The sequence below is a fragment of the Drosophila teissieri genome, chromosome 2L (genome assembly GCF_016746235.2).
Source record: "Drosophila teissieri strain GT53w chromosome 2L, Prin_Dtei_1.1, whole genome shotgun sequence".
Classification (NCBI taxonomy): Eukaryota; Metazoa; Arthropoda; class Insecta; order Diptera; family Drosophilidae; genus Drosophila; species Drosophila teissieri.
Window position 1 is genome coordinate 358,514 of NC_053029.1, and position 27,256 is coordinate 385,769.

Consider the following 27,256-nt stretch of genomic DNA (forward strand, 5'->3'; position numbering starts at 1 on the left):
CAGAACCTTTTCAATCTGCGGATTTATCAGGAAGTTTTGAGGGCGGAGGAATACGATTCTCGATTTCAGCACCACACACACGAAATTAAATCAAAATACAATCCCATTCAATTTATTTGTTCAGCATCGTTTTCTTTCACGGCTGCCTAATTGAAAATTGTGCCGAAAAATGCTGTTGCCTCCTCTCCTCCTTCTATCCAACGTGCTGATTTATAAGCAAACTGCTCGATTTCTATGTGAGCTACACCAAATTATTTGTTGTGCCTCGCTGCCGTTCTCGTTCCTTTTCAAGTTGAAATATTTCGCTTTCGATTTGGAAAACTTGAAAGATCTCTGTCGATAGCCAAGCTAGTGATCTGTCGCGGGGACGTAAGGCGTTTGTCAATGATTTTGCGCCGCCGTTGCGTTGCTATTGCCGGTTGTACTTGAACTCGTAGCGAGCGCGTGGCGTGGCGCGTATCTCGAAATCTTTGAGATACTGCTGCTGGCTTGGAAATCCGAGAAATCCGAGAACGGGGCAGATAACGCTTCACTGGGTCGCGCGTGAATCACGCGAAGCCAGCTCTTGATTTGCGATCTCTCAACGATAAGTGGCCTTTAGGACTTTAAATAGGTTTGGAAAACTGAAAAATCCCAGCCAGTAGGACTTTGCCTATTAAATTTGTCATTCGGAGATGGATAAGAGATATTAACATAACAATTCTTACAAGCTCCAAGCATCATATCACTTAATGTTATTACCAGTGTTTAGTTATTAGCCAGAAATACCATACGTAGTCCAACCTAATTATTCTTTACTGAGGAAAATCAGTTAGAAAGTCTAATTTAATATCAATTAGCAACCAGTCAACTTCGACTGGCGACCAGGCCACCCATTGAAAAGGGAGCCCGCGTCGAGTTTGTAATCAGGTTATGGCCAATCCGAGCGATGAATTCGAAGCGGGAAACTGCAAAAAGCTAATGAGCAGCGCATCAGATATCACATCAGCTCGTGGTGCCAATTAGCGAAACGCTTTAAGTTGCCAGCTCTCTGTGTCTTTGCAGTCTTGCTTTCCGCTTCCATTTTGCAGCATCCACTTGTGTGTTTAGCTAGGTCCTGTTTCAGTTGCCACTCGAGGCATTTATCAAGTTGAGGCATCAGCTGCACCACTGATATGCAATTATCCCACTTGATTGCTGCACCACGCCCCGTTGGCTCGCCCCGCCTCCATTTCAAAGGCAGCTAGTTTCAATCATTCAAACACAATTAAGGCATTAAAGGACACAAGCGCCAGAAAGGACAATTAGCCTGCGTGGGTGAGTGTTTGGCTAATTATGCTGACATGGCCATGCCTCTGCTGCTGCTCCTGCTTCACTTCCACTCGGTTTTCCATTTTATCTCCGCCTCTCCACTCTCTGCCCGCCTCATCCGCCTCATCCGCTTTACCACTTGAGGCTGCTCATTAATTATTTAGCAGCCGCCAACGCGCGAATACAAAACTGAATAAAAGTCGCACATACGCACCGTAGGTCACTGTGAAAATTAAACAACTATCGTACTTTTAGACGTACACTGAGAAAAGGTTGTTTGCATACCTGCATAGCAGAGGCCGGGACCTTGAAATGCCAAAATAGTTCTATGTATATCCCTTTGTTTCACAACTCGTTTAGAGTGGATGAATGAATATGTAATATGTATGGAATTGTTCTGAATATGCAAACTTAAACTTAGTCGTGTTTCCTGATGGTAAACTTACAGTTATTGCTGTAAGTGAATACAATGTATACATTTCCAGTTGATTCCAAACTTATGTATCTTAAAACGAACCTGTTGTTAAATCTATGTAACTCAAGCCAACTAACAATATTGGCGCGCGACTTTCTCGCTGTGTGGCAGCCATTCGGTTGCTCTTGGTGATAGACGATAGACCAATGCACAGCGATCTATCATTATAATGAAGCGTCAAATCTAATACGTCGGACAATCCGGACCATCCGACATGGGTGGGGGTGGTGTGTGTTAGGGGGGTGCCTAGCTCTGCTCGCGCTGCTGCTGGTGATAGTGCGCTGTCCGCAGCCTGATAACGTTGACAAACTAGATAAAAGGGCGATAAAATGAATAAGAGAGGCAAAAATGTGCGCAATGACGAGAACTGAAATGTTAATTGTAAAACCATATACTAATCGAAGACTTTACTCAGAAGTTAAGTATGAATCCGAATATTTAATTTATAGAACATACTCGATTTCGTAGGCATCACAATTTGAAAGAGCAACTGGAAAGAGCATTCCAAATTCGTTGTTTACCATACCGAAATTTAATTCTTGTCGTACAAACAAAATATGAGTAAATTTGTGCGTGCTAAAGTGTTTCGGGTGTGTTTGTATATATCTGAGTCTGTTTGCGGTGACACTGAAACGCGGTTTTAATTAATAATTATCATTTTCTGTCACAAATTCATTTTGTTTGCGGTGGCTTTATGTAAAATCCCACCTTCCCGCTTCCGTCGCCTCTTCTGATTATGCATGACCACACTTGACATGCAAAGCTGTCGAAAACTGACGGACCAACCTTGCCGCAATCAAAAGAATGGACTGATATTAAAGTAATAGACACGCAGAAAAGAGGAGAAAGATACAAATCGATTATAATCGAAGTGCCTAGCAAACAAATTACCAGCGGAATGCACATAACTTAAGCAATTAATGTGTTTATTTTGGTTATCCGACGCGCAGATAGCAGATAGTCGAGCAATTAGCTGTAATCGGAATCCGTGGCAGTGGCAGACGATTTATGGAGGATCTAGTGCTGCTGTTCAGGTGGTGATGATGGTATGGTAATGAATTGGAAAACCCAAGCGATCAGTCATGATAATGAGAGATAATATTCCTGCCTTATTGGTGGGCTACCAGTTGGGTATCCTGATATCACACTAGAGTTAGTAAATCGTTAATTTAAAACAAATTATTGATTATTCGTGCGCAGGGATAGAGTGTTTGCCATATCCTAGGAGTAAGCTTAGACAAAAGCTTAAAACCCCGATTGATTCCCAATGTGCCTGAAAGTATGCTTTTAAGGTCTGAGCTTCCGTATTTTCACATGCCCGTGGAAAAGCGTCCTCGGCCCAGGTTGATTTTACACTTCAGCGGAGGCCAATCAAACATTGAACTCATCGCCGGCGTTATAAATAGAAAATTTAGACACACAACTGCCGCAGGCCAGCGAATGGGGGTGCCCAAAAGGGGGTTGGGGAAAGGAGATTACCTCGCGTGCAATTGAAAGCAATTGTTTTGTCAATATTTTCACAATTCGCCCATCGAAGGGCATTATCCATTGGGCTTGGGTAACTAACTCCACAGCGCAATGGAATTGATGGAATTGATGAAGAAATATTCGAATTATAAATTGCTCCCGAACGGTTACTTTTCGCAAGTTTTGCTTCCAAAAAAAGGCCCCAAAAACAAAGTGTAACAAAAGTTTTCCAATTGGAGGCGCCCCCATACAACCCATACACCCACATGGCTGTAGGGGTATTTGGGGGGTTTTCAGGGATCCCGAGGAAAATTCGTTGATGAAGGTTTCCAGCAAGAACAACCAGAAACAAATTGGAACTCGAATTTACGGCCGGGAGCTGTTGTTTTGGGGTGTCATTGAACTTAATTTTGTTTTTCTTTTGCTTAACCACACCCCCGTTGATTTTCCATTCCACACCACGCTTTCCCGGCCCACGCTTTGTATTTTTATTTATTTGTGTACTTTATGCTACCGATATGAGCGACTGCTGAGCACCGAAGGGCCGGCAAGTTGTTGACTTACACCCAGGCAACCCTCATCTCCACTCCGAATGATGAATTTTCTGTGCGAACGATAAAAATGGTAAGGAAAACATGGTAGGAAAATAGGAGAAAGCACCGCAAGGAAATGTTTCTTTTGGCGCCAAGCAATTTGGAAGGAAATCAATTCGGCAACGCTCCAAAAATCAAATCCATTTATTCACGGAGAATTATTTCCTTTTCACGAATAGGTAAAATTGCAATATTAAAAACGCCGAGAAAACGGGGAAAATTTAACTAAATAGCGAAGGTATTTCACCATAAAATGACCCTTGTCCCATCCTCAGTTAATATTTAATGTTTAGCTGCCTTGTGTTGCTCCGTTTATTTTGCTGGTGGGGTTCAAGGTTTGAGGTGCTTCTTTGGGATTCATTTAAATACCACCATTAAATCATTTATTATTCTTTACAACTTTTATTTACCAGAAAAGCATACTTCCAGATTAAAAGCCAAAATTACCTATTTAAAAAAGAAATAAGTCTACAACAGCGCGAACTGTTGTGCTTCCTTGAACCGCTCTGCCAAAACTTGTGAGTGTATGTTGGTGTGTGTTTGTCGGTGCCTTTTCAATTTTTAATGGCCGTCAAATGCGGGCATAAACCATTTTGGCATACAAGCAAATAAAATTTGCGCTGCCTAAAAGCACTAACAATCAAACACTCGACAACAGGAGCTGAAACAATGGGCACAACAGCAACGACAAGCTAAAGCAATTAGTTTAATGTGATTCTCTTCTGGCCTTCGTATCGTCTTCGCCCGAAGAGATGAAGCCTGGCCAAGTTTTATGTACCACAAATGAAATTATAGTCGGCACACACACACACACACGCCCACACACATACAGAGTGCCGCTGGCTGTAGTTGCAATTTCCGCGCGGCGCGGTGAAACGAGAGAGCAAGTGGAAAACTGTCGCTCCGAAAAGCATGCTACAAAAATGTCGCTGTTGCCTCCCCTGTTTTTGTTTCCCACAATTCTTATCTTTGAGCTCTCACCTGCTTCAGTTTTAACATTTTTACCTTCCTTGGGCACCGCTCAGCTTTTCAATTGCGTTTTCCCCGCACTTCCCTCGCTTTTCCCGGCGCCGCGCCGTGCCGCTGTCATGCACATTAACCAAATAGCTGGCGCCTTGATTTGATTATCGTGTTTGTGTGAGTGCGCAGAGCGGAGAGCGAAGAGCGTTGCTGGGTAAGATTGCCGTTTGACAAGCAACTTCCGTACCTTTCCCGGAAACGGCAGATAGAAGAAGAAGCCAAGAGAAAGCCCTGTCACTTGGGCGCCCCATTCATTCGGAAAAGTTGTCCATACACTAAATGGACACTTAGGTGCAGGTACTTAAAAGCAGGTCCTTGCCGCACAAAAGAGTGTGGAGTGGAGTAGGGCGTTCGAAATTAATAGCTTTTAAAAGCAATAGCTTTCATCTCGAAATTTAGTGTGGGACCTCATGAACTTTAGTAAAAACAAAACAGTGTTTGAGGGGCCATGTGATTTATAAAAATATTTTCATGTTTAAATGCTTTGGGGAAAACAAGGTATTTTTGCTCTGTCGAAACATAAGCGATAGACGCATAAATTCGGCTCAGATCAACTGGAAGCCTGCAATAAACAAGCCAATAACAAGTACTCCATGGTTCGCAGCATATATCAACATTTAACCTTTGGATTGGCTGTGCGCTGGCAAAGGAAAACATATTTTGACTGGCGTTTTGATTTATGCAGCTTTCCCAGTCGAATGAGGGACGCTTGGGTGGTTGGGAGGTGGGGCGGTCGGAAAGTTGGACTAGGGAGCCTGTAGCAAAGCGTTTTGTTCTGTTTCCGTTGCATACATGATTCATGGGCTCGCTGTATCACTTTCTTTTAGAACGAGGCAAAAGCGAAAAAAGAAATGTGGAAAGTCACTTGAAATCTGTGTGTTGCCGCTGTGATTTCCGTTGCGTATCCCCAGAATTGGTCCCCAACCGCCAGCCAACTCAACCCAGGCTAAACCTACCTTTTTCCACCAGCTCTTAGGTACATCTGCAAATTGCCTGCAATAAATTTTTTGCCCGTTTGCCATAAAACACTTAAAACGATTTGCAAAGTAAAAAGAAGGAAAGTAAGAAGTGGAAGAGCTGTGGGACGAGCGTAGCATGGAAATGAGGAAAATGGAAAATCGAGCAGCGTCTCCCCATTTTTCATTTTACTTGCGATAACAATTTTCGATATTGACTCAAAATCCATTTGCCACATACACACATTCGAAAATAGTCGGAAGACAAACAGAATGAAAATGCTTAATTACTTCCCCTTTGGCAGCTCGCAATTTATGATGTACAAACTCAATTTGAAGCAGCAAATGGGAGGGAAAACGGCAATATAAATTTACAAATTCAATTCTACTCGGGAAAGCAACCAATACAAACAAATGACTTCCTTTATGCGCGAAAATTTCGCCATGTGTGAGTAAAACAGCTTTTGCTTAGCCACGGAAAAAAAACCCGTGTGTATGTAGTAATTCAATTTCAATTTGAAGCGATTTAAAGTAGTGCCATGAAGTCCTCTCTACCTTTTTTCAGCTCCAATTGTTTTCCCATTGGGGTGGGGCATTTTTTCCATTTCCATTTTCCGGTGTAGAGTCATGTGTGCTTGGTTGGCTGGCACAGAGCGACTGTGGCTAAAAGTTTTGCTCACATTTTTGCTCTTATTAGGTGCTCTTGATTCCATTTCAGTCAGTCACAGTCACAGTTTCAGATTCTGTTTCTGATTCTGTTTCTGCTGCTGTTTTAGTTCTAGTTTCGGGCTTGACTCAAATTGGTTATGACAAGGCCAAAAGAAATTACCAAAGTATTAGCTCGGCAGTCACGTGCGTTTGGATATGCTGCCATCTCCATCCCAGTGTGTCTAAGTGGATTATGCCGAAAACAAGAAACCACTCGGTTCAGATCGCTCGAGTGACGAACACAGTGCCGGATGTCTATTTAAAGCTACTGGGTAGTACTCGGGTCAAGAGTTCGCTGGCGGCTAATTGAAATTAAAAATGTTTGTGCGCCAAATTAGCTAACCGAAAAACGGCTTCCTGCATAAATGAAGTGCAGTCAAATACAAAAACCAGAAACCCAACGAAAAGCAAAGGTGAAGGAAACTACAAGCGAATTTCGCAACACAATGACCGGCGACAGCAGCCCAAAAATAGGCAAACAAAGCCGCAGAGATCTGAATGGAATGGAATGGGCCCCAATGAATGGAGCTCCGTCCGCCGCTCATTGAAAGCCCATCATGGGGCCGCGATCCGAAGTCCGGACCTCTGTTCCTCTGTTCGTCTGTTCCTGACCTTTTTCGTACCCGTAATCGGGTTGACCCGCAATGGCAGCGAAACAAAAGCGTCAGGCTTTGGAAAATTGTTAATGGTATCTGGTCTATCTGGTGTATCTGCAGCTGGGCATGACTCAATTGGGAATGGGGCTTGAGGGAAATAACCCTTTAAAATTGGGATAGGAATTTATCAGCGAAAATGAGTTCACCAAATAGGCGTGCTATTAGCATTGCAGGAGTTCTTTTCCTTTGCCAGCAGACTACAGCTACAAAATGGAACTAATAACTATCTCTGTATCATTTTTTTCAGAAAACTGCCAGCATTTGTAACCGAGCCCCAGAATGCAGTCCCAAGAGGTCGGACGCGGGGCAAAGACAACGCCGCTCTAATTGTGCCCGGACCCCTTCGAGGATTCGGATACTGACCAGGACTATGGCGTCTTTTGCATGCAGTGAAGGGAGGAGCAGCGGCTAGTCCAAGAATCACGCAGAAAGTAGCCAGAGCTTTCTGGTTCATCAGTGGGTCAGTGGTCAGTGGCCCGTAAGCGACACTTCAAACCCAAACATTTGCGAGGATGATGAGCGCCGGAGGAACCTACATCTCCACCGCCAGCGTGGAGGTGCCACAAGCTCTGCAAGATGGCGAGAAGTTCATTCGATGGGATGATGTGAGTAGTGAGCTGTTTACTTGAACGGTGTTGTCTGGGAATATTGATTATTAGTTAGTTTCACTACCCCCCATTCGGTGGTAATTTGGTTAAAAGAGATTTTAGGCTAGGTATTTTTTGGGATGGAATTACCAATATCACGATGTGCCAAACGTTGCTTATTTTGTTTGAATGTTCGTTTATTAAGTGAATATATACAAGTGTATGTCGGTTATTGTCTACTTCGCCTTACGGTTCTCATCGATCCAAGGCAAAAACGAAGACACTGATGTGTAGACAGAAGGGTAGATAGTGGTCAAACAGGGTATGTATCCCCAGGAGACGATGCCAATCTGCTGGACCGCACCACTGCTGGACTTGAGGACCAGGGGGCCGCCACTGTCTCCGTTGCAGGATCCGTCGGCCTTTCCGGCGGTGTGGGAGCATACATTGGTGTCCGCCAGCGAGTTGCTGGATGGCAACGCCGCCTTGCATGCGTTGTAGTCGATGATAGTGGCGTCCAGTTTCTGAAGGTTCGTCGGCAGCACTCCTGTGTTGTCGTAGCCCCAGCCGTACAGATATCCATCGGCAGAGCCTTGGAATGTCTTCGAAGGAAGACTCACGGCGCCCACCGGATTGCTGCCATCTCGGGCCACAGCATTCAGATCGAAGGCGTCCTCGGCGTTGAGCAGGATCAGGCCGATGTCGTTGGGTCCCACACCGCCGCTGTACTTCTCGTGGATCACGTACTGGGCACTGGTGAACTTCCTGGTCTGAACGTTCTCCCGGTCAGTGCGGCTGTGAGCACCGGCAACTGCCTGGCCTTGGTTGTAGATCAGGCAGTGGGCGGCGGTCATGATGGTCACCTCGTCGAGCAAAGTTCCTGCACAGAAGTGGGAGTTGGCTGTGGTCTGCAAGGACACGATATAGGGCGCCTCTCCCTTCGCCGCTTCATAGCCGTTGATGATGCGACCGCTGGGGAATCCCGGCTGAGGGATGGAGGTGGCCGAAACCGAAGCCAGAGCCAGTGCGAATATAACTGCGAATTGTTTCATTTTGAGTTCTCTGTTGAGTTTGTTCTACTGCCAATTAGGCCAGCGCCTTATATAGGACTCTTCAATCTCCAACTCGAACTGCAAGCACTCCAAGAGCGGTTATCGTTATCACCCAAGAGATTTATGATCTTCACCTGCATATGCTTGGCCCCGATATGACTTCGCTTTGTCCTGCACTGGCGCCTTTGACTGATAAGAGTTCCAATCTCGGTGCGTCTGCATGCACTTGAGGCACAGAAGAAGCTTCCTTGCAGCCAACATGACTGGCTTTTGGCCCCGATCTGGATGGCAAAGTTCTATTTGCTCACATAGCGGCCACTTTGGCTGAGTGTACTCTTTGTATTGGTTCAAAATAGTATCAGATTAGAAGTTAAAAGTTACTATGCGTTGATAATAATAATTTAGAGCGCAGATAAAAGAGGAGAATATGTATATATTATGAAGTTTTCTGTTGAGAACATAACATGTACATATATACGTTCTTATTTTGAAATTACTTTTTATAACTAACCAGATCCAACATTATTATTAGTAGCTTCAAAAATGCTTCAGAACAATGAAACTTCTAAAGTTGCAAATTGTGATGCGTCATCCTTGTATTCTTTGTTGCTTTAAACATTTTTTTTAGCAACATGTTGATTCAGAATAAGAACTTTGTAGAGCTTTTCTAATCTACTTGCTCAATATTATACAGCACTTTTTTAATATCAACGATAAGGAGCTTCCATTCGGGTTAGATTTGATTGGTCGAGTGCATGACGTTCGATACTGAATCGTCTATCAATGGCACACGCCTCCAAAAGTCTGGGCTTTTCCAGAGCTTATTTTAGAAGCCATAAATCAAGAGACAAATGTGTTCGGGACCGTCTTTAATCCCGCTTCGATTAGCGATCGATTCGAGGGCAATCAGACACCATAAATTGTAAAAAGCAAACAGAGACTGGACTTTCAGTGCCTATGATTATTTCACAACTAATCGGAGGGTGTGAATAAGGGAATTAGTTTCTGATATGAGCGGTTTGGTTAGTATTTTAGGAAGTACGTCAATAAGCGCAAATAAATTACACATCCGTTTAAACTAAAAGACAAGTTGTATTAAAGGCTTATAATATTCCTTGTTACCAGGTTCATATTGAAGGTGTAGCTAGGTCTAAAAGGTATTTCTTTACTGTTCCGTACTGAACTCATACTGAAGGCAGTTTACTAGTTAATCCTGTGGCTCTGTAATTTGAAAAGAAAGGAACCCGAAATAACCCTCCAACCCCGGAAAACCACAAGATACGATTTAGTTGGATGCATTTATTCAACAATTGATCATGACTCTGATCAAAGGCGATTCTGCTCCTGGCAAGATCTGACTAACAGTTTCTTCCTTCAATCTAGAAGAGCTTGTAGTAGGCGCTCTGAATGTCGACGATCCAGTGGACGTAGGAGGACACCTTGGTATAAACGGAAGGCAAGTTCGCCCGTCCGCAGGGGATGTAGCCCCAGGATACGACGCCAATAATCTCGGAGGGGGCGTTCTTGTGCTCAACGACCAGTGGGCCGCCGGAGTCACCGTTGCACGCGGACTTGCTCTGTTCCAGGGAAGAGGAGCAGATGTTGGTCTCAGCGAGGGGAGCGGTTTCCGGCAGCAGCTCCTTGCACTCGTCGAAGTTCACAATTTCGGTGGTGACAGTCTGCAGGGTCTTGGCAGCGGTCAAGATGTAGGACTTGGGCTGTCCCCAACCGTACAGGTGGGTCTCTCCCTCATGGACTTGCTCGCGGCTGGGCAGGGTGGCGGCCTGCACCCACTCGTTGAAGATGAAGGACTCGCTCACGTGGAGCAGGGCAATGTCGTAGGGTCCAACGCCACCGGAGTACTTCTCGTGGACGCGGCCAAAGTCAACTTGGCGCTGCTGGGTCAGCTCATCCACCTCGGCACGGGTGTGGAGTCCGGCAATGATGCTCATGCCAACTGGGTTGGAAATGCAGTGGGCAGCGGTCAAAACCCAGTCCTTGTTGATCAGGGTGCCTCCGCAGCTGTGCGAGTGCTTTGCGTAGTTGGTGGCCAAGGAGACGATGTATGGGGCGGAGTGGGGTTCCGCCTCCGTGCCGTTGATCACGAAGCCGGTGGCGAAGCTAGGCACGATCTTGGCCAGCTTGTCGGAGAGCTTGGCTCCCTGGGCGGCGGCCACAAGGGCAACGAGCAAAGTCACAGCGATCAGTTTCATTCTGCAGATTTACGGAGAATGTATACTGACTAGCCGACTGAAGGCACCTTTTATACTTGCCCACCACTATAGATTAGCAGATAGATTTATGAATCGGATTCGACGATTAGTTAATTTCGTCTGAATTGATTACGATTGGCCGATACGCGTACGCGTATTCAATAGTACCTTGGCCTTGAGTGGGAAAAGCCCTGGGAACCTCCGCCCACGTGGGTGTGCGTAATGTGTTAACCGAGGTGTTGACACGGCAAGGTCGGCCACGGCCCAGTCTCAAAGGATGCTATAAATACGGACCCTCGCGATGGGGTTCTCCCAGCCCCAATTGGCGTACAAAGCCAATTAAGAGAGCATTTCATAGCCCTGAAGTGACCGCATGTTTGCGTGCGCATTTTCAGGACAACATCCACCCACCACATGTGGACATGTGGCCCTAATGCCACATGGATGGAGGCAGCTCGTCCCGGGCAGCCGGCAATTAGTGCATGCAAGGATGCACTCGCTATCTCCATTGTGTTCCCCTCACGCGCTTCAAAGGTTAATTGCGAAATGTAAATGCCACAGCACCCGGAGGGTAAAATAGAAAGGATAGGTAAAATGGAGCCTAAAGCGGAGCTTAACTTCAATTACATTTCGCACGCTACATATACAAGGCCATGTAAGGACATTCAGAGTATTAAGATCTCTGTCTCTCTCCAGGTGATTGTTTAGCGTCACATCAGGGTGGTAATCTCTTATTCCGGGTATCAAAGGTTAGCCCAGTATTTCAATAATCGAACTAGTTCTTGGAGCTACTCTGGCACACCAGGGGCTTCCTCTCTTTCTCTCTGTTTGGCAAAGCTTTTTGGCCTTTTACTATAAAAGGCCCATTGCTTTTCGGCGTCCGGTTTAGACGATTCAAATTCTCAACCGTATCAGTGATGTTATCGCCGCTTTTCCTGCTGCCCCTCTTGGCTTTGGCCGCAGCGGCAAAACTGCCGCACATTCAGCACCTGACATTAAGGGATACGGACGAAGTATACGCGGAGATCCAGCCCCTGATTATAGATGGCTACGATGTGCAGGGAGTGGACAATGTGCCCTACCTGGTGTCCCTGTCCTTGACACGGGCCACCTATACCCACTTGTGCGGAGCATCCATCATTGGCAAGCGCTGGCTTCTGACGGCCGCTCATTGTGTCGATGAACTGCGCAGCTTCAACGGAGACGCCGTGGGAACGCCCGTCTACGCGGGAATCGTCAACCGCTCCAACGTGACCGCAGCCCAAGTGCGCTACGTGGACTTTGCCACCACGCATCGGTCCTTCAATGGAAACGCCGGCAGTGACAACATAGCCCTGCTCCACGTCTCCGAGAGCTTCGAGTACAGCGCTCGCGTTCAGCAGATCGCCCTGCCCGACATCAATGATGACTACAGCAACAAGACAGCCGCTGCCTATGGCTGGGGACTCACGGACGCCGATGGCGATGAGTACTCCAAGGAGCTGCAGTATGCCTTCGCTCCGCTACTCAACAGCACGGCCTGCAAGGAGTTGCTGCCTTCCGATGCTCCTCTGACGGCGGAGCAGGTGTGCTCCCAGGTTACGACCTGCTACGGAGACGGAGGCACTCCCCTGGTCTACTGGCCCATCACTGGACCAGCGGAGCTGGTGGGCCTCGGATCCTGGAGCTACATGCCGTGCGGCTATGCCAAGCGGCCCACGGTGTACACCTCTGTGCCTTCCTACATTGGATGGATCCACCAGACGATCGCCGCCTATTACCAGCTAAACTGAGGATTGTGGCGCTGAAGTGGAGATCTTTGCGTAATACTCTAGCACTGCATTACAGTAAACAGCGCGAGTTTTCGTATCTTATCACAGAGCTCGTTAACGTGAATAGAAAACCTTGTTTTATTGCTCGATAAGTGGACGGCTGATTGCCTGAAATCGAACTACTATTTATGATTGCCGATCAGCTGGCGATTTATGATTTATGATAGTCTCTATACTCGCATATGCTGAGTAAGCGGTGAGTGGCAGGCGCACTTTCTAGTCAGGTGGGTGAATTTGGATCTACAGAGAGTCTTAATGACGAGTGCGTGACTTATTCAAGAAAAAGGCTCCTTGATAGTTGGCTAGGATAAACGTCAACAGCAGTGGCAGGCGGGAAAACTTTCTCCGAGGTAACTCGAGTGGGATGAATATGGGATGAGGTGGGGAGAGAAAGTGTAGGTAAGCAGGAACTAAGCAGCTACATATTTTATAATATAATTTGCATGTAGCACGGACAGCAGCAGCTGTTTAAACGCATGTCTATAGTTTGGAGTGTACTCTCCCAGGGAGATGAGCTGCCTCTGCCTGTTGGGCGGTCCTCGCCAGCATTAGCATATTCCTAACCTGCCATCTATCCTCCCAATGCTGCCCAATGCACTGAAGTACTCCACCTTTCACTACAGACGCCTGGCAGCCCTTTCAGAACTCAATTCCCTAAGCATGATTGACAGCGAATCGAGATGAGCGTATGACAATTGTCACCAACAGATGTGTTTCCTAGATACAGATGTGCATGTATCTTCAAAGGGAACGCGCACTCGAAGAACCCAGAACTTGAGAAAAGTAAATTGCAGACTTGGTTAGGTGATTAAATAGCCTTAACAGCGGCTGCTGGCAGAGGTAGCGACATTTCTCACAGTGCAAGCAGCTGCGGCAGTCATCCCCTTTTGGTGTTCTGGATGTGCGGTCTGCTTTAAGCGTTTCCTACAGTCGACTGACATATGTACGAGGAGCAGATCCCACAGCTAAGCCAATTCAATTATGCATGTAATCGTTCTTATCCTAAAGGCACACTCACACACTCACACACTCGCACACTCACATATACTCGTACGCCGATGTATGTAGATGCTGATTCAGATACACAATTACCGATACGCGTGCCAGCGGTGGCTGTTAATATCGGAGGAGCGTGTCAAAAGGCAGTCACTTTCAGGAGCAGTCACGGAGTGGAAACTGAAATTCGCACACAATTTCTGCAGTTATTGGATTTCCACTGAATTTTGCATATTGAAATTGAATTAACGAAGTTTTTGCCGCCCCTTCGCGCGATCTGAACTCAATTAGTTTACAGTAATTAGACAAACAGGAAAAGCAAGCAAGACAACTCGAGTGGGGATTGTGGCTTCCAATTAGCGATGGTCGAACCCTTGTCCTCGCCCAGACCTTCCTAAACAACCAACGGACCAGCCCATCTGAAAATCCCTTGAAAATATGCGCCTAATTGAATATCACAAGTGGTGGGGGCGAATCCGAGTCGATGTTTTCAATTTCAATTATTAAGGAACCTCTTCGCCTCGTCTGCGAAAAGGGGAAAGTGTTGGCCAGGCAGGCCACTTTGGCACCTAGTGGGTTCATTAAACTCAAACCCAAAATTCTATCCCGAAAGGATAATGAACTTGTGGCTGCGCGAATTAAATATGCTCGTAACGAGTATTTGAAAGCTCATCAATTTTGGCCGTAACAACAAGCGCTCCCTAATCTTAATGAACCGCTGACGGGGTCAAGGAATTTCACCCCCTAATTGGAACTTTATGAGCGGCCAGATAGATTCCTGGGCTCCAGAAGCCCCGAACTAAGTGCTTGAATGTATATTCAATTTCAAACTCAAAGCAGCTGGCAAAGTATACAACACAGAATATGTAGTCACAGTTTAATTTGTTTGTTTCTTTATTTATTTTTTATTTACTCGTAATTCGTTGTTTGTGATGCGTTCGATAAATGAATAAGAGCCAATGAATATTTTAGTGAAATCGCCCCCCGAAAGTAACAAAGCCTGCACCCCGAGGCGGATCCACTTTGTTGCCACATTCCCTGGAGCAAAGCTGGCGTGACCGTCGTACTTTGCCCCACTTAGTTGCACACATATTCATGGCGCCTTTGTTGCATGTCGTCTGCGTTGACTCCAATGCCCAGATGGTGCTCCCACTACCCCCATCGCCATCCTCCGGGAAAGTCTTCCATTGGCCCGCGCCATTCGACGCGTTATGCGACTTTAGTCATACCCAGAAGTGAGGCAGAATTTTCGGGACATCTTGTTCGCTGGATGCCAGATTTGGCAGCCACTTATTTGCATGCATATTTAAGAAATACAAAATATTTTAATTTCGGCGGGGGTTACTCGGAATCCGCATCTGTTTGGCATCGCCAGCTGCGGCCGGGGAATGTTCACTTTTCGCCAGCTTTTTCCTTTATGAATAGGCGGCTGCGGCATTAAATATTTATGGCTGCCGGCAGATGCCCATTTAATTTGACTTAAATAATAAGCAAAAATAACAGACGACTGCACTCATGCGGCAGTTCAGCTGAGAAATTGGACGAGATAAATTCATTAGGGGGCAGTTCAATAAACTCTGGAATTACGACTGTACGAGTATGTATCATGTGTTCACAATTTATTGGACCCGAATCGCCAAACTATGTGTGTTGATTATCATATGCGTTATAAATAACGACTAGAGTTGGTCTTCATTTCAGCCTGTTTCATTTTTGGTTCTCACTCTTTGATTTCAGGACTCGGGCACTGGAACACCGGTCACAATGCGCGTCGACGCCAAGGGCTTCTTTCTCTACTGGGTCGACCAAAACAACGAGCTGGATATCCTGGATATAGCCACCATTCGCGACGTTCGCACAGGACAGTACGCCAAGCGGCCAAAGGTGCGTATACTTGATTTTTACTCCTTGGTCGCTTCTTCGGTCACTGCTACTTGGGGTTTGGCAATTGAGCCAATTCCAGATGGGGATTCATCGCAGGACTCGCCTCCCTTCTTCCTTGCGCAGCAGCATTTACCGCAGCAACGGCATCCTTCTGAAATGCAATTTAAAAAAAGAAATATTTTTCTGCTTTTATTGTGGAAAGGGAAGAAGGGTTTGAAGACCTCCCTCGGTGTTTGTGTATGTGTGGTCTGTTGTTTGATCATGTGAAGATTGTTTTAATAACGCCAGCGCATGTAATTACTTTTTCGTCATCTCGCGATGTACACAAAACACACTGAAAAAAATGTACCCCTAACTAAAATGGTTCCATGTCGTTTATGTTCAGTTCAGTTGAATCGTAGCTTGTGCCTATTAATCTTTGGCCAATTATTCGGCAAATGTTTTCCACTGCTAGCTGGCCTCATTGGAAAGCCAATTACTGGGTCAGGTGTGTGAAGCCATTTTCAAGGAATGGGAAAACGGGTCAGCCCAACCAATTCCCCGCTTCGATTTTCTAGCCAAGTCACGTGCGCCGGGTCCGGAATCGGAATAGGAATAGAAATAGGAATCAGTATCCCCATTGTGATGTGTGCGTTTGGCAAGAGTTTTCCATAGTTGGTTCCGACTTCACGATTGTCACGCTTTCTCAGGCTTAACACAATTTTCCATTTATTGTTGTGTGGACTCCCCGCTTTGTAAAAACTTCTTGCGAATACCCTTTTCTTTACATATATCTTGGCAATACGAAGGCAAGATGGTGTGCCACCTGCTCTTGTGCAATTGAACAGCATTTTAGGTAAGCAGCTTAGCTGGAATAAGTCATTTTAAACTTTCGCTAACCCCTTTGAACGATTCGCGGCACATTATGAAATTAAAGTCCCACGAACGCTGCTCCTCTTTTTTCTGGGTCCCAGCCATTAGGGCAATTATATCAATGGGCAAATCCTTGGGCGGCAATGCCGCTTTTTCTCCATGTATAAATCATGTTGGTCTTCCTAGGGCCACGCCCACCGCCCACTGCCAACCGTCCACCGCCCGCGGCCCCGATAATAGTTGCAGTTGCGGCTGTGGAGCGCGGCAGGACCAAGGCCAAAGGCAAATGAGTTTGGTTTTCCTTTCAGTTTGCCCAAGGCAAACTAACAGCGCCGGAAAAGTTGGGAAATGAAAGCGCACTTTGCGGGACAGGCGGAATTCGGACAATGAATGTTGACAACACTCTACAAACCCAACCGCTGTGTACAGGGAAAATGAAAATAGGCCAGTTCTGAGGATTAAACTATATGGCTTGGAAAACACTTATCACCCATAACAGGAGAGATGAATTTATCGCTAGAGTAACGATTCAAACCCAAATATTTAGAGCACAAAAATGTTGATAAAGTTTGCGTTGTTGCCAACGAAACAGCTTTGTCAGAATTAATGGGAAAAGCCGCCTTCCTCGAAACGAAAAACCCTTTGGCAAGGAATCATTCATTAATTAAACGCACGAGTTGGTGGGCGCTGACCACGCCCAAACACACACTTACACACTCACACTCGCAGGCAGGCCCATGTGTGATTAAGTGAAAGCCTGAAAAGCATAGCATACATTTAAGAGCAAAAGACCCCGCCCTCGCTGTGTGCCTTAATGAATTGAGTACAAGTCCGGAGTAGTTAAACTTCAAGTTTATTTAAAGGACGCAATTAAGATCCCTTTAAATCAGCACAAGACAAAAATACCACTAAAACTTAAGCACAAGTTACAATTGCGGACTCGGACTCGTTAAACATCACCAAAACACAGTCGAGGCCGGGTCACCTGCAGTGACCTCCACCTATTGTCAGGCTATTGCAAAGCCGTGTTAGAAGCGAGTCCAGATCGTTGGAGATTTTGACATCGCCTTGGCGATTTCGCTTCTGCAGGATCTGCTGCAGGCTTCGAACGGCCTGGACTCTGGCGAAATGGGTTTGCATACGGGGATTGCTACAGAACTGGTCGTTGCACTGGATGGCATCGCACTTGTGGTGCGGGCTCGGGTAAATGCGGTCCTTGCACTCCATGTACTGGCGGTGTCGCATTTGGCGGAGGTAATCGCGCACCTGGCGCTCGCGATCCCGCCGGCGCATCTCCTTGATCAGCGGAGTGTCCTCTTCTTTTGGCGGACAGCAGATCTCGCAAGGGCAGCCATTGTCAGTCGGGATGGCCTGAGTGTTGTCCTTGACACTACCTTTATCGTCTTTCTTTTTTTTCCCCTTGCCCTTGTTTTTTTTCGGGCCCTTGTCCTTACCTTTGCCCTTGCCCTTATCCTTGTCCTTGTCTTTCGGCGGCTTCTGATCTATTGTACTGTCAGTCCTGTTGGGATCTTTCTGGTTTTTGTCCAAATCCTTTTCTCCACCTCCGGCGCCACCATGACCGCCGGAATCGCCACTTCGGTGACTTGTTTCTGTCGCGGGAATAGTATCCGTGCTACGGGGCACTAGAGGACGGTCCTCAGAGCCTCTAGAAGTCTCGTCTTTCGGTTTCTTGTCTTTGCCTTTGCCTTTGTCTTTGTCTTTGTTTTTATCCTTTTCCTTGTCAATGACTTCGTTCGGTTTTTCCTTTTTCTTATCCCCTCCATCTTTCTCAGGCCCCTTGTTCCCTTCGCCATCACCCTTCGCCTTATCCTTCCCCTTTTCCTTCTTTCCCTTTCCTTTATCTTTTCCATCATCATCACCGTCTCCTATACCTTCATTTTCAGTGTCCCCTTCACCATCGTCCTTTTTCCCCTTATCCTTCTGCTTGTTTTTGTCGTCGTCCTCGTCTTCAACGTCAACGTTCTCGTCTTTGTCAACGTCCATGTCCTTATCCCCACCCTTGTCCTTATTCCCTGCCGACTCACCATCTCCTCCGGCGCCATCCGGCACGAACTCGCCGCAACCCTGGACAGGTGGATCCTTGGGATCCCTGCAGCACTTCTCCAGCGCCTGGCAGAGATCGTTCTTTCCACTCGGGTCCTGGACGAAGCACGTTACCAGCGACTTGTACAGTTCGTCGTAGTTGCGGGGCTCCGGCTGCTTGAAGGCCTGTTGGGCGGCCATCTCGCGTTGGAAGGCCTCGTTGTCGGGCCGGGGATCCATCTTGTACTTGGCCCACTCGTAATCGGTGCACTTGTTCTCGACCTCGCCGCACTTCGGGGGGCAGTACCAGTGCTTACGTCGGAGGCCATGCTTGGCGGGCTTTTCCGGTTTCACCATGTCCATCGCCTGTTCCCTGCTGATCGCAGGATAACCCGCGCTATCTTCAAACGGACGAGTAGGATCCGCTGGCTGGGGACAGTGCAGCCAGGAGAATACGTTGGTGGACTTCAGTTGGCGTCTTATGTTTGGCATCCTGTCGAGCTTCGCCGTCAGACATTTTCGGTTGAGAACAAAAGCGCCAGGTTGGGGGGGCTTCTTCTCCAGTTGCCACTTAGGCTTAATGTTTGACTTCTTCGGCGGCTTTGGCAAAAGACAGGCTGCCTTTAGGCTCTTCTTCACAGCGCGGTCGTAGAGGACGGCCTGCGGAGACGGGTACTGCGATCCTATGCCATACCAGCCCAAGGACTCCTTCTGGGGACTTTGGTTCCACACGGCCAGCACATCTTCCTTGGGATAGTGTTTGCATTTGTTGGCCTCCATGGCCTCTTCAACGTACTTCAGAGTCTTGGCATCGTCGCATTTGGATATCGGTGGTAGAATGGAGGGGTAGGTTTCCTCTAGGTGCGGCTTATGGGTCTTGCAGTTGCTCCACCGCATCCACTGGTACATGGTAAGTGGTTTCTCCACATAGGTGTTCAGCGGGTCGGGTTCCTCGCACACAGAGGGCTCATGAACGCTCTGACCTGCCAGCAGCCTCCTAGATCCGCGGTGCTCCGCAGCCCGTGTGCCCATCATTGCGGTAACGTCGTCTTCTTTTTGCTTGGAGTGTTTATTCGATTCGGGTCCAATATTGTTTAAAGGTTAAATACGGTTAAGCTCAATCTGGGAACCAAAATAAAACAGGCTTATTTTAAAATTTAGGTGTTGTCTGTTGAACACATGATAAAATACTGAGAGTGGCTTACATCAAATGTCAGGAGCTCGCTTTGAAAGGCCTTTCAGAGCCGCCTCTACCAATGAAACAAGGTTTATAGCTCAGTTTGAATATTTATTACTCAATCGTCAAATTTTGAAAACTACACTGACAAGCCAATTACACTGACTATACTGACCAAAACACAGTTCTCAAAGGCACTTGCACATACGCTCGGTGATTCGCTGGCGGAGATCGTCGAGGTTGAAGATGAGCTCGTTGTTGACGATCCTGTGGCGTTCCTTTCCAAGGAGCCGCTGCAAGTGATGAAGAGCTGCCAAGCACTCACAGTACTCGGCTATCTTGGGGTTTCGGCAGAAGCAGTTGTCGCAGCTGATGGAATCTACCTTGTGCTGCGGGACTAGGGACTTTTCAGCAGTGCACTCCATGTACTCCCGGTGCCGCATCCGCCGGAGGTACTCCCTCTTTTCGCGAACCTTTTCCTCGGCCATAATCGATTGCATCGTCGTGGAAATGGGAATCTTATTGCCATAGAGGCAGTCGCAAATGGAGCACGCGCAGCCCACTGGAGGACAAGGTGGACAGGTCTCGTTGTCTTCCTTCTCTTCGACCTTTTCGGGCTTTTCCTTGGGTGGTTTCTCTATGGGTTTGAGGAATGGTGGTTTCTTGCTTGGCGGCTTCTTTTTGGGCGGCTTCCCAGTTGGTGGTGGCTTCGGCTTGGGTTCCTCTGCCGCTTTAGCTGGTTCATTTTCTTCCACCTCGACAATTTCTTCCCGGATCGGTATTTCGTCTGAATCTTCCATATCAAAGGAGGAAATGTTGCGAGTGGACGTATCGGTTGTGCTTTCGAGCGGCGGCTTCGGTTGCTTAGGAGGTTTGGTGGGCTTCATTGACCTCTCCTGATCAGGATCAGCTGGATTGTGCTTCTTATGTTTCTGGTCCTCATCCTCGTTCTTATCCTTCCCTTTGCCCTTGCCTTTATCCTTACCTTTATCTTTGCCTTTCTCCGCGTCTGTGTCCTTGTCTTTATCCTTGCCCTTATCCTTGTCCTTATCCTTTTCTTTGTCCTCCTTTGGTATATTGCCACCCGTGTCCTTACCCGTATCCTTTTCCTTATTCTTGTCTTTATCTTTTGCCGTGTCCTTACTTTTATCCTTTCCTGCATCTTCCTTATCGCCGCTTGTCTGTCCCTTTTCTTTTTCCTTGTCCTTGGCTTGCTGAGATCTTTCAGGACCGTGACCAGAACCCGGTTGGCCTTTACCCCCAGTACCGCCATTATCGCCTCCTTCCTTCTGTGCGCCGCCTCCACTGCCACTGCCGGGTCCTCCTCCACCTCCACCTGCACCTCCCCCTCCGCCACCTTCTCCAACTCCGACTTCAACTCCACATTCGTCTTGCACTTCCTTGATCATATCCGGACAACACTTGGTCATGGCAACGCAGTCGGGATCTGGTTGGCGTTTCACCTCGAAGCATCCTTGGAACCGCTTATACAGCTCATCGTAGTCGTGCGGCTCTCGCTCTAGTGGCAGTTTCTGATCCAGGAACCACTTGAGGAAGGCTTGGTCGTAGGGTCGCGGGTTCAGCTTGTACTGTGCCCACTCAAATGCAGTGCACTTGTTTTCCGGCTCACCACACTTGGAGGGGCAGTACCAGTGCTTACGTCGCAGGCCGTGCTTTGGAGGTTTCTCCGGTTTCGCCATATCCAGAGCTTCTCTAAGGCTAACCATTTTATCAGTTGCCGCCTCCACTCCCAGAGGGTCCATCGGATCCGGACGCTTGTCGCAGAATAGCATACTGAAAGCCTCCTTGGGATTGAGTTTCTGGCGGGCAATGGGCATCCGCTGCAGCTCCTCCTTGAGGGTCTTCCGGTTGAGGATGTAGGGCTGGCACGGGGCGGCGGGCTGTGGCGGTCTCATTGGCACTGGTGGAACAGGTGGCTTTGGAGCGGGTCTCCTGGAGCCGCTTGCATGTTTGAGACTGGTTGTCAAAGTCCTGTTGAATTTATCAGCCTCTGGAAGGTGAAGTCCATCAGCCACGCCATAGAACTTGAGAGTGCTCTTGTGCGGGCTCATTTTCCAGATCCTGAGGGCGTCCTGATCCGTAGTATTGGGATCCAAGCAGCCGCCCTGATCCACAGACTCGTAAAGATAGTTTTTGCTCTGCTCGTAACTGCATTTGGACACAGGAGGCCGAATGCTGGGATACCGCTCCCCTTTCATAACTTTCTCCGTTTTGCAATTCCTTTGTCGCATCAACTCGTAGGGTGTGGGGATGATATCAGAGTTCAGGGACCCAAAGCCACTGCAGGAACCTCCATTATCAGAGGTTTGCATGTTTGGCTTATTCGGGGATCCATGGCGAGAGTCAATCGATCGCTTGTTGCTCATACTTTTGGAATTCGCGACTGAGGAATTAGCTGGATTAGCTGATATTTGAATTTAGAGCCTTGACCTATTCTGGTGTCCTTAGTAAAAAATTTTGTAAAGCTAAAAACTGAATTTGCCCTATCTGGTGCTTACAACTATCTGATAAGTGCCCTCCAACATTGGGCCAAATCAGCTCACAGATGCTGCGTAGAGTACTAGATGTACTGATGTACTGTTCTTGATTGGTCCAAATAAATGGAATGGAAGGAACATTAATTTAGATTTAACAAATTCTCCCAATAAGAGGGCGCTTTTCATGTTTTTCCAAGAAGTGTATTAGCACCTGGAAAATCAATAACTGTGTTTGCAGCTGACTAAAATTATCACGAACATCCTGCCGCGCCCGCTCCCTGCTCCTTCTCATAATGAGCTTTCTTAAAATTCAAATTTCCAGCAGAGCCAAAGGATTAGCAGCCAGGGAGTGGGATTGGGGGGATTGGGAGGATTGGGAGCCACTGAGTGGGCGGGGAACTGCGCGTGAGTGCTGAGCGCGAAGCGTGAGAAGCAATTAAGATAATCGCCGTAGTCATTTCCGCTTTACGCTTCGCACGGTGCCGGGAAAATCGCGCACAGAGACCTGTGGAAAGGACGCTCCGTTCGCGAAAGCCATTTACATTATTCAGAGCGACAAATTTGGCGGAATTAGTTTTTAGTTAAAAGCAAATCATGACGCTGGCAGATAAGCGTAACCTGCAGCCTTCCCAGCACAGGTAACTTTGCGTTTATCACCGCCAAACGACGCCTTTATAGCCTCCGGCTCTGGCCGAATTCTACGGGAGACGCTTCCTAAGAGGGAAAGCCTTTCACATCGTCCACTTAGCTCTTGGAATCATTGCTGACCTGGAAAGCTTATCAAGAGACGGATTTGCATGCATGAGTGTATAACATTGCAATTCAGGTTGCTTACTTTCAATCAATTGAACACGAGGCTTGACTCTTAGAGGATTAAATTACTTAATACACCTTCAAACTCATTTCACGCTTCAGCTAAAAATGTCGACATGGTGTACCATTTAACAATGTCGTATGTGACAGACAAATAAAATCATTGAAGTTATCTGCCAGAGTCTTGTTCAATCTTAGCTTACTCGCTCGATGTGCCAGCTCACCAGATAGCACGACTGGGCTTCGAAGGAGTCCCCCACTGACACTGGCTGCTGATAAGGTCAGTCTGACCCCCGGGCAGCCTCAACCCCGGAAGCTCTGCAGAAGGAGAGCCAAATATACAAGAGCCTTAAGACATGGTGGCCACAAAGTTAATGCCCAATTCATGCTCTGGCTTCCGCTTCGCCCACTTCAACCCCTGCCGCCCAAAAGTCAGTCCTCTCGTATTGCAGTCAACTGACCAATGTCCAATGTCCGAATGTCCTGGGCCGAACTATGTGTCTTGCATTCGAAAGGACGTTGATAATCCTGCTCTGACCCCCGCCTCACTGGAATAGTTTCGGAGCTGGACTGCTGCGTTGGCGAAAAATAAGTTTTTGAGTCCAGTGCTGGTGGAATGAAAGTGTTACAATGTAGATAACAAGCTGGGAAGAGTGAGACATTTTAGAGAGATCCGCAGGAGTTCTGGGAAAACATATCTCAAATACACAATTTAATAACTTTAAAGTAGCAAGCCAGTAACTCCATATGTCTAAGATTGTCTTCTATTGTCAGAATGCCCAAGGACTTAAATCATTCGCATAAACATTTCGCCGCAACAAAATGATTCGCTGAAATGTATTTACTTGAGTGGAAACTCTGTGAAGGCAATACTTTCTGTTCCTTGTGCTTGGGTCCTGGGCTTATTTGCATTCAAGCCAGTTGGTTCGGAACTGGAAGTGTTTTGCTCCGCTTCTGCGTTCCGCTGAGTAGCGCTGACTGGTGGGGAACCAACGCCCAACGGACCCAAGGATCCACGGATGCACGTTCGTCCGGGCTCGTAAATCCATTTGTGCCGTTTAATTGAAATATGGCACCCCGGTCAGTTGAGCTGGGGAATCGTCTTTGTTTGTCTGGTTTACGAGGCGAGCAAATGAATTTTGCTGCACTCGCAGGATTAGCGCGCAAGGATATGAATTCCATTTACGACCTCCGGGTCATAAAACTTCATTTTCCGCGCATCTCCCTACCCACACTACCACTCGCAACGCCAAAATCCCTTCGTCATTTGGTAATTAATAATGACCGTCATGCTCATCCTTCGATTGCAGGACAACAAGCTGCGCCAGATTGTGACGCTGGGCCCCCAGGACACGCTGGAGGAGAAGACGGTGACCGTGTGCCACGGCTCGGATTTCGTCAACATGACGTTCGTTAACTTCTGCTGCACCCGCCGGGACATAGCCCAGGTAAGTCCGCCAATCCTCCGCACTTGGCCCGCGTCCAACTGCTCGCCGGGTGCCAGTGGACATGGCCACTTGCGCGGAGCACTCGTGACAAGTTGATGACAACTTAACAGTGGCGAAGGAGGTGCCATTCCGCATATGCGGACTCAGTTCTGAGTCATTCGGGGAATTGTGTCAGGAGTACATATATTAAATGGCCTGTTACAGTTGGCAACAAGATTAGGAAGTGAATGAATGAATCAACCTACTTCCCAAATCAAATCGCTCACCTAATAGGTTTTCGAAGTTTTTTCCTTGCAGTAAACTGCAAATTATATTTATTCCCATTTTTTCTGTTTGTGTATGTTTGGTTCGGGACACACCTATGGCTTTTCGCTTTCTGGTTGCGGCTATTTTTAGTGGGTTGCCGAAGGCGCGTAAAAGTTATTATGGACCACTCAACAACGGCGCTTTTATTGATTTTCGTCCGAGGGCGTGTCCATAGTCCAAAGTCCGTAGTCCGTAGTCCGTAGTCCGTAGTCCACCGTCCGCTGTCCATTCCTCATGTCTGCCAGTGGCCTGGATTGACCTTGCCCAAAATCAATGTTCTATTTTATCAATGGTCAGCAGCCCCGCCCCAGTATCGTGCTGTTGTGGTTATTATTTTTGGCACGCGTCGCGGACATTCCTGAAATAAACAAACACAACTTGAACCGCAGAATTGGCAACAAAGGCAAATCAAATTATGAAAACGTCGAAATTTTCATAAACTTTGGAAAGGAATTTCGCAAAGCAAAATAAACAATATAAACAATATTGACCATAAACACACATGAGTAAGCGATAGTTGTGCACTGGAAGGGATGGAAATAGATGGCCACTGGCCAACTAGGCAACAGTTTGCATTCCGACTGACTGTACAATCAATCTCAGCCTGCATCACACATCCGCCCCGTGTTGCCGCCGAGGAAGTATCTCTGAAATACTTTGCACATGAGACAATCAGGCCGAGTCAACATGTTACAGACTACTTGAGTTGGGCTCTTTGCCTTAAATTAAACAGTAGTTCAAAGATTTGATTTGCCCAAATGAAGTGAGTAATTCAATCAACTATAAAAGCTGCAAATTAAAATCTTTCGGCACTTCCACTTCGTCCACTTTAAGCCATCTCGATATTGATTGAAGCCTTGAGCACTGCATACAAACAACACTTGGGAATGGCCTATCCTTACTCACTGGTTACATATACTATGCACACTGTTCCAGCCACGTTTTTAAATCCATCCGTGCATACGCACTCTCTTTCCGCTTTTTCAGCTCTGGAGCGACGGACTCATCAAGTTGGCCTACAGTTTGGCCCAGCTCAACGGCTCGGCGATTATGTTCCTGCAGAAGGCCCACACCAAACTGTGTCTCCAGGTGGACAAGAGCGGTCGCATACCAGTGAAAAAGTAATTGACAACAGGCACTCACCAAAACCAATACCAATCCCCATGCCAATCCCACTCACAAGCCCCATACTACCCACTACACTCCATTGCCTCAGCGCTCCATGTCCTGAGTCCTGGATCCCTGGATCCCGGCCAACTTTCGGGCTCGGGCTCGGGTTCGGGTTGCTAGCTCTTGTGCATTGTGCGTTGAAGCACTTGACAAATATTTGTCGAGAGTAGCCATCGACGTTGAGCTGAAAATTGAAATTTACGCCAATTTCTATTTCGCAATTTCCCTTTTTTATGCTCCCCATCCTGCTGCTGTTGCTGCTGCTGCCGCTGCTCCTGGAACGTGGCTCATGCATCACTGGCGACCCACGATGATGATGACGATGATGACGACGACGACAACAACCTCATGAACCTCATCAACACCAACCGCACGGCATTGTCCGCCATCCAATCGGCCATCCAACTCTCCGCTCCGCTCCACTCTGCCGCTGGTCAAATTCTGGTCGTGACCACTTTAGCATCATAAAACTTTTCGCCCAAAACAAGGAGGATCGCAAACGTGTCGAGAAGGCGCTGGACGTGACCGGTTTGCCGTCGGGAAAGGTCGATAGCATACCGGTGTCCAAATTTCAATTCGAGGACTTTTACAATTTGTACAAATATCTCACGCAGCGCTCGGAGGTGGAGCGCCTCTTCGACAGCATGTAAGTGTACCTGAGAGTAGTAATCATTTTTGGAAAAAGATTCACTTCGCAATTGGATGCCCAAAAATACATATTGCGTTGATTTTGCTGTTGCCAAACTCCAAACTTCAAACTCCCTTACTCAATGTCAGGCATTAACGTGCTTCTTTCCTGCTTTTCCTCAGCGTCGGCAACTCGAAGCGCAAGTGCATGTCCATCGCCCAACTGGTGGAGTTCCTGAACAAGACGCAGCGTGATCCCCGCCTCAACGAGATCCTCTATCCCTACGCGAATCCCGCCCGCGCCAAGGAGCTCATCCAGCAGTATGAGCCCAACAAGTTCAACGCGCAAAAGGGCCAACTCAGCCTGGATGGCTTTTTGAGGTGAGCTGACTTGTTGCTGGGTGGCAAGCTGGGTGTGGAGGCACTGCATCCACTCACTTGGGCCAACCCTTCTGGGCGTGACAGCTTATCGGACGCAGTGCGAGCTGTTGGGGCTGTTAGCGTCACTCGAAGGTCCTCTTGAGTGCGAGTGCCAGTGTGAGTGCCAGTGCCAGTGCGAGTGCATGTGAATATGCATATGCAAGTGAACATGAATATGACGTTGCGCTGTTTCC

At 47.4% G+C, this 27,256-nt stretch overlaps 6 protein-coding genes across 11 annotated transcripts in view; 2 read left to right on the forward strand and 4 right to left on the reverse strand.

Annotated features, from left to right (window-relative positions):
• LOC122626524 (1-phosphatidylinositol 4,5-bisphosphate phosphodiesterase classes I and II) overlaps positions 1-27,256 on the forward strand; it is a 42,079-nt gene that overhangs the window by 5,524 nt on the left and 9,299 nt on the right. For all 5 annotated transcript variants that reach the window (XM_043806814.1, XM_043806817.1, XM_043806816.1 and 2 more), the window contains exons 2-7: positions 7,413-7,770; positions 15,562-15,708; positions 24,402-24,539; positions 25,833-25,966; positions 26,476-26,661; positions 26,826-27,023. In XM_043806814.1, the coding sequence (XP_043662749.1) occupies positions 7,678-7,770; positions 15,562-15,708; positions 24,402-24,539; positions 25,833-25,966; positions 26,476-26,661; positions 26,826-27,023 (896 nt within the window). In that variant the 5' untranslated portion in view covers positions 7,413-7,677. The remainder of the gene's footprint in view (positions 1-7,412; positions 7,771-15,561; positions 15,709-24,401; positions 24,540-25,832; positions 25,967-26,475; positions 26,662-26,825; positions 27,024-27,256) is intronic.
• On the reverse strand, positions 7,777-8,992 carry LOC122626529 (lectizyme). The gene has a single exon (XM_043806825.1). It carries the CDS (start codon positions 8,802-8,804, stop codon positions 7,989-7,991), a length of 816 nt encoding a protein of 271 aa, XP_043662760.1. The 5' UTR covers positions 8,805-8,992; the 3' UTR covers positions 7,777-7,988.
• Positions 10,084-11,038, reverse strand: LOC122626528 (lectizyme). The gene has a single exon (XM_043806824.1). The coding sequence runs from the start codon at positions 11,015-11,017 to the stop codon at positions 10,184-10,186; it is 834 nt and encodes a 277-aa protein (XP_043662759.1). The 5' UTR covers positions 11,018-11,038; the 3' UTR covers positions 10,084-10,183.
• LOC122626527 (trypsin) lies at positions 11,899-12,893 on the forward strand. The gene has a single exon (XM_043806823.1). The coding sequence runs from the start codon at positions 11,935-11,937 to the stop codon at positions 12,787-12,789; it is 855 nt and encodes a 284-aa protein (XP_043662758.1). The 5' UTR covers positions 11,899-11,934; the 3' UTR covers positions 12,790-12,893.
• LOC122626526 lies at positions 15,590-19,796 on the reverse strand. 2 transcript variants are annotated; one of them, XM_043806822.1, is made up of 2 exons: positions 18,606-19,789; positions 15,590-15,859 (listed from the first exon to the last, which is right to left on the reverse strand). In XM_043806822.1, exons 1-2 carry the CDS (start codon positions 19,636-19,638, stop codon positions 15,726-15,728), a joined length of 1,167 nt encoding a protein of 388 aa, XP_043662757.1. In that variant the 5' UTR covers positions 19,639-19,789; the 3' UTR covers positions 15,590-15,725. The 2 variants fall into 2 exon arrangements, with proteins under 2 accessions (XP_043662757.1, XP_043662756.1); XM_043806821.1 differs by lacking the exon at positions 15,590-15,859 and having other exon boundaries at positions 17,391-19,796.
• LOC122626525 (bromodomain-containing protein 4) lies at positions 19,879-22,345 on the reverse strand. The gene has a single exon (XM_043806820.1). The coding sequence runs from the start codon at positions 22,165-22,167 to the stop codon at positions 19,969-19,971; it is 2,199 nt and encodes a 732-aa protein (XP_043662755.1). The 5' UTR covers positions 22,168-22,345; the 3' UTR covers positions 19,879-19,968.

Excerpts from the sequence above, each read along its gene's own strand:
- LOC122626528 (XM_043806824.1), bottom strand. The coding sequence starts at position 11,017 with ATGAAACTGATCGCTGTGACTTTGCTCGTTGCCCTTGTGGCCGCCGCC.
- LOC122626526 (XM_043806821.1), bottom strand. The coding sequence starts at position 19,638 with ATGATGGGCACACGGGCTGCGGAGCACCGCGGATCTAGGAGGCTGCTG.
- LOC122626525 (XM_043806820.1), bottom strand. The coding sequence starts at position 22,167 with ATGAGCAACAAGCGATCGATTGACTCTCGCCATGGATCCCCGAATAAG.
- LOC122626529 (XM_043806825.1), bottom strand. The coding sequence starts at position 8,804 with ATGAAACAATTCGCAGTTATATTCGCACTGGCTCTGGCTTCGGTTTCG.
- LOC122626527 (XM_043806823.1), top strand. The coding sequence starts at position 11,935 with ATGTTATCGCCGCTTTTCCTGCTGCCCCTCTTGGCTTTGGCCGCAGCG.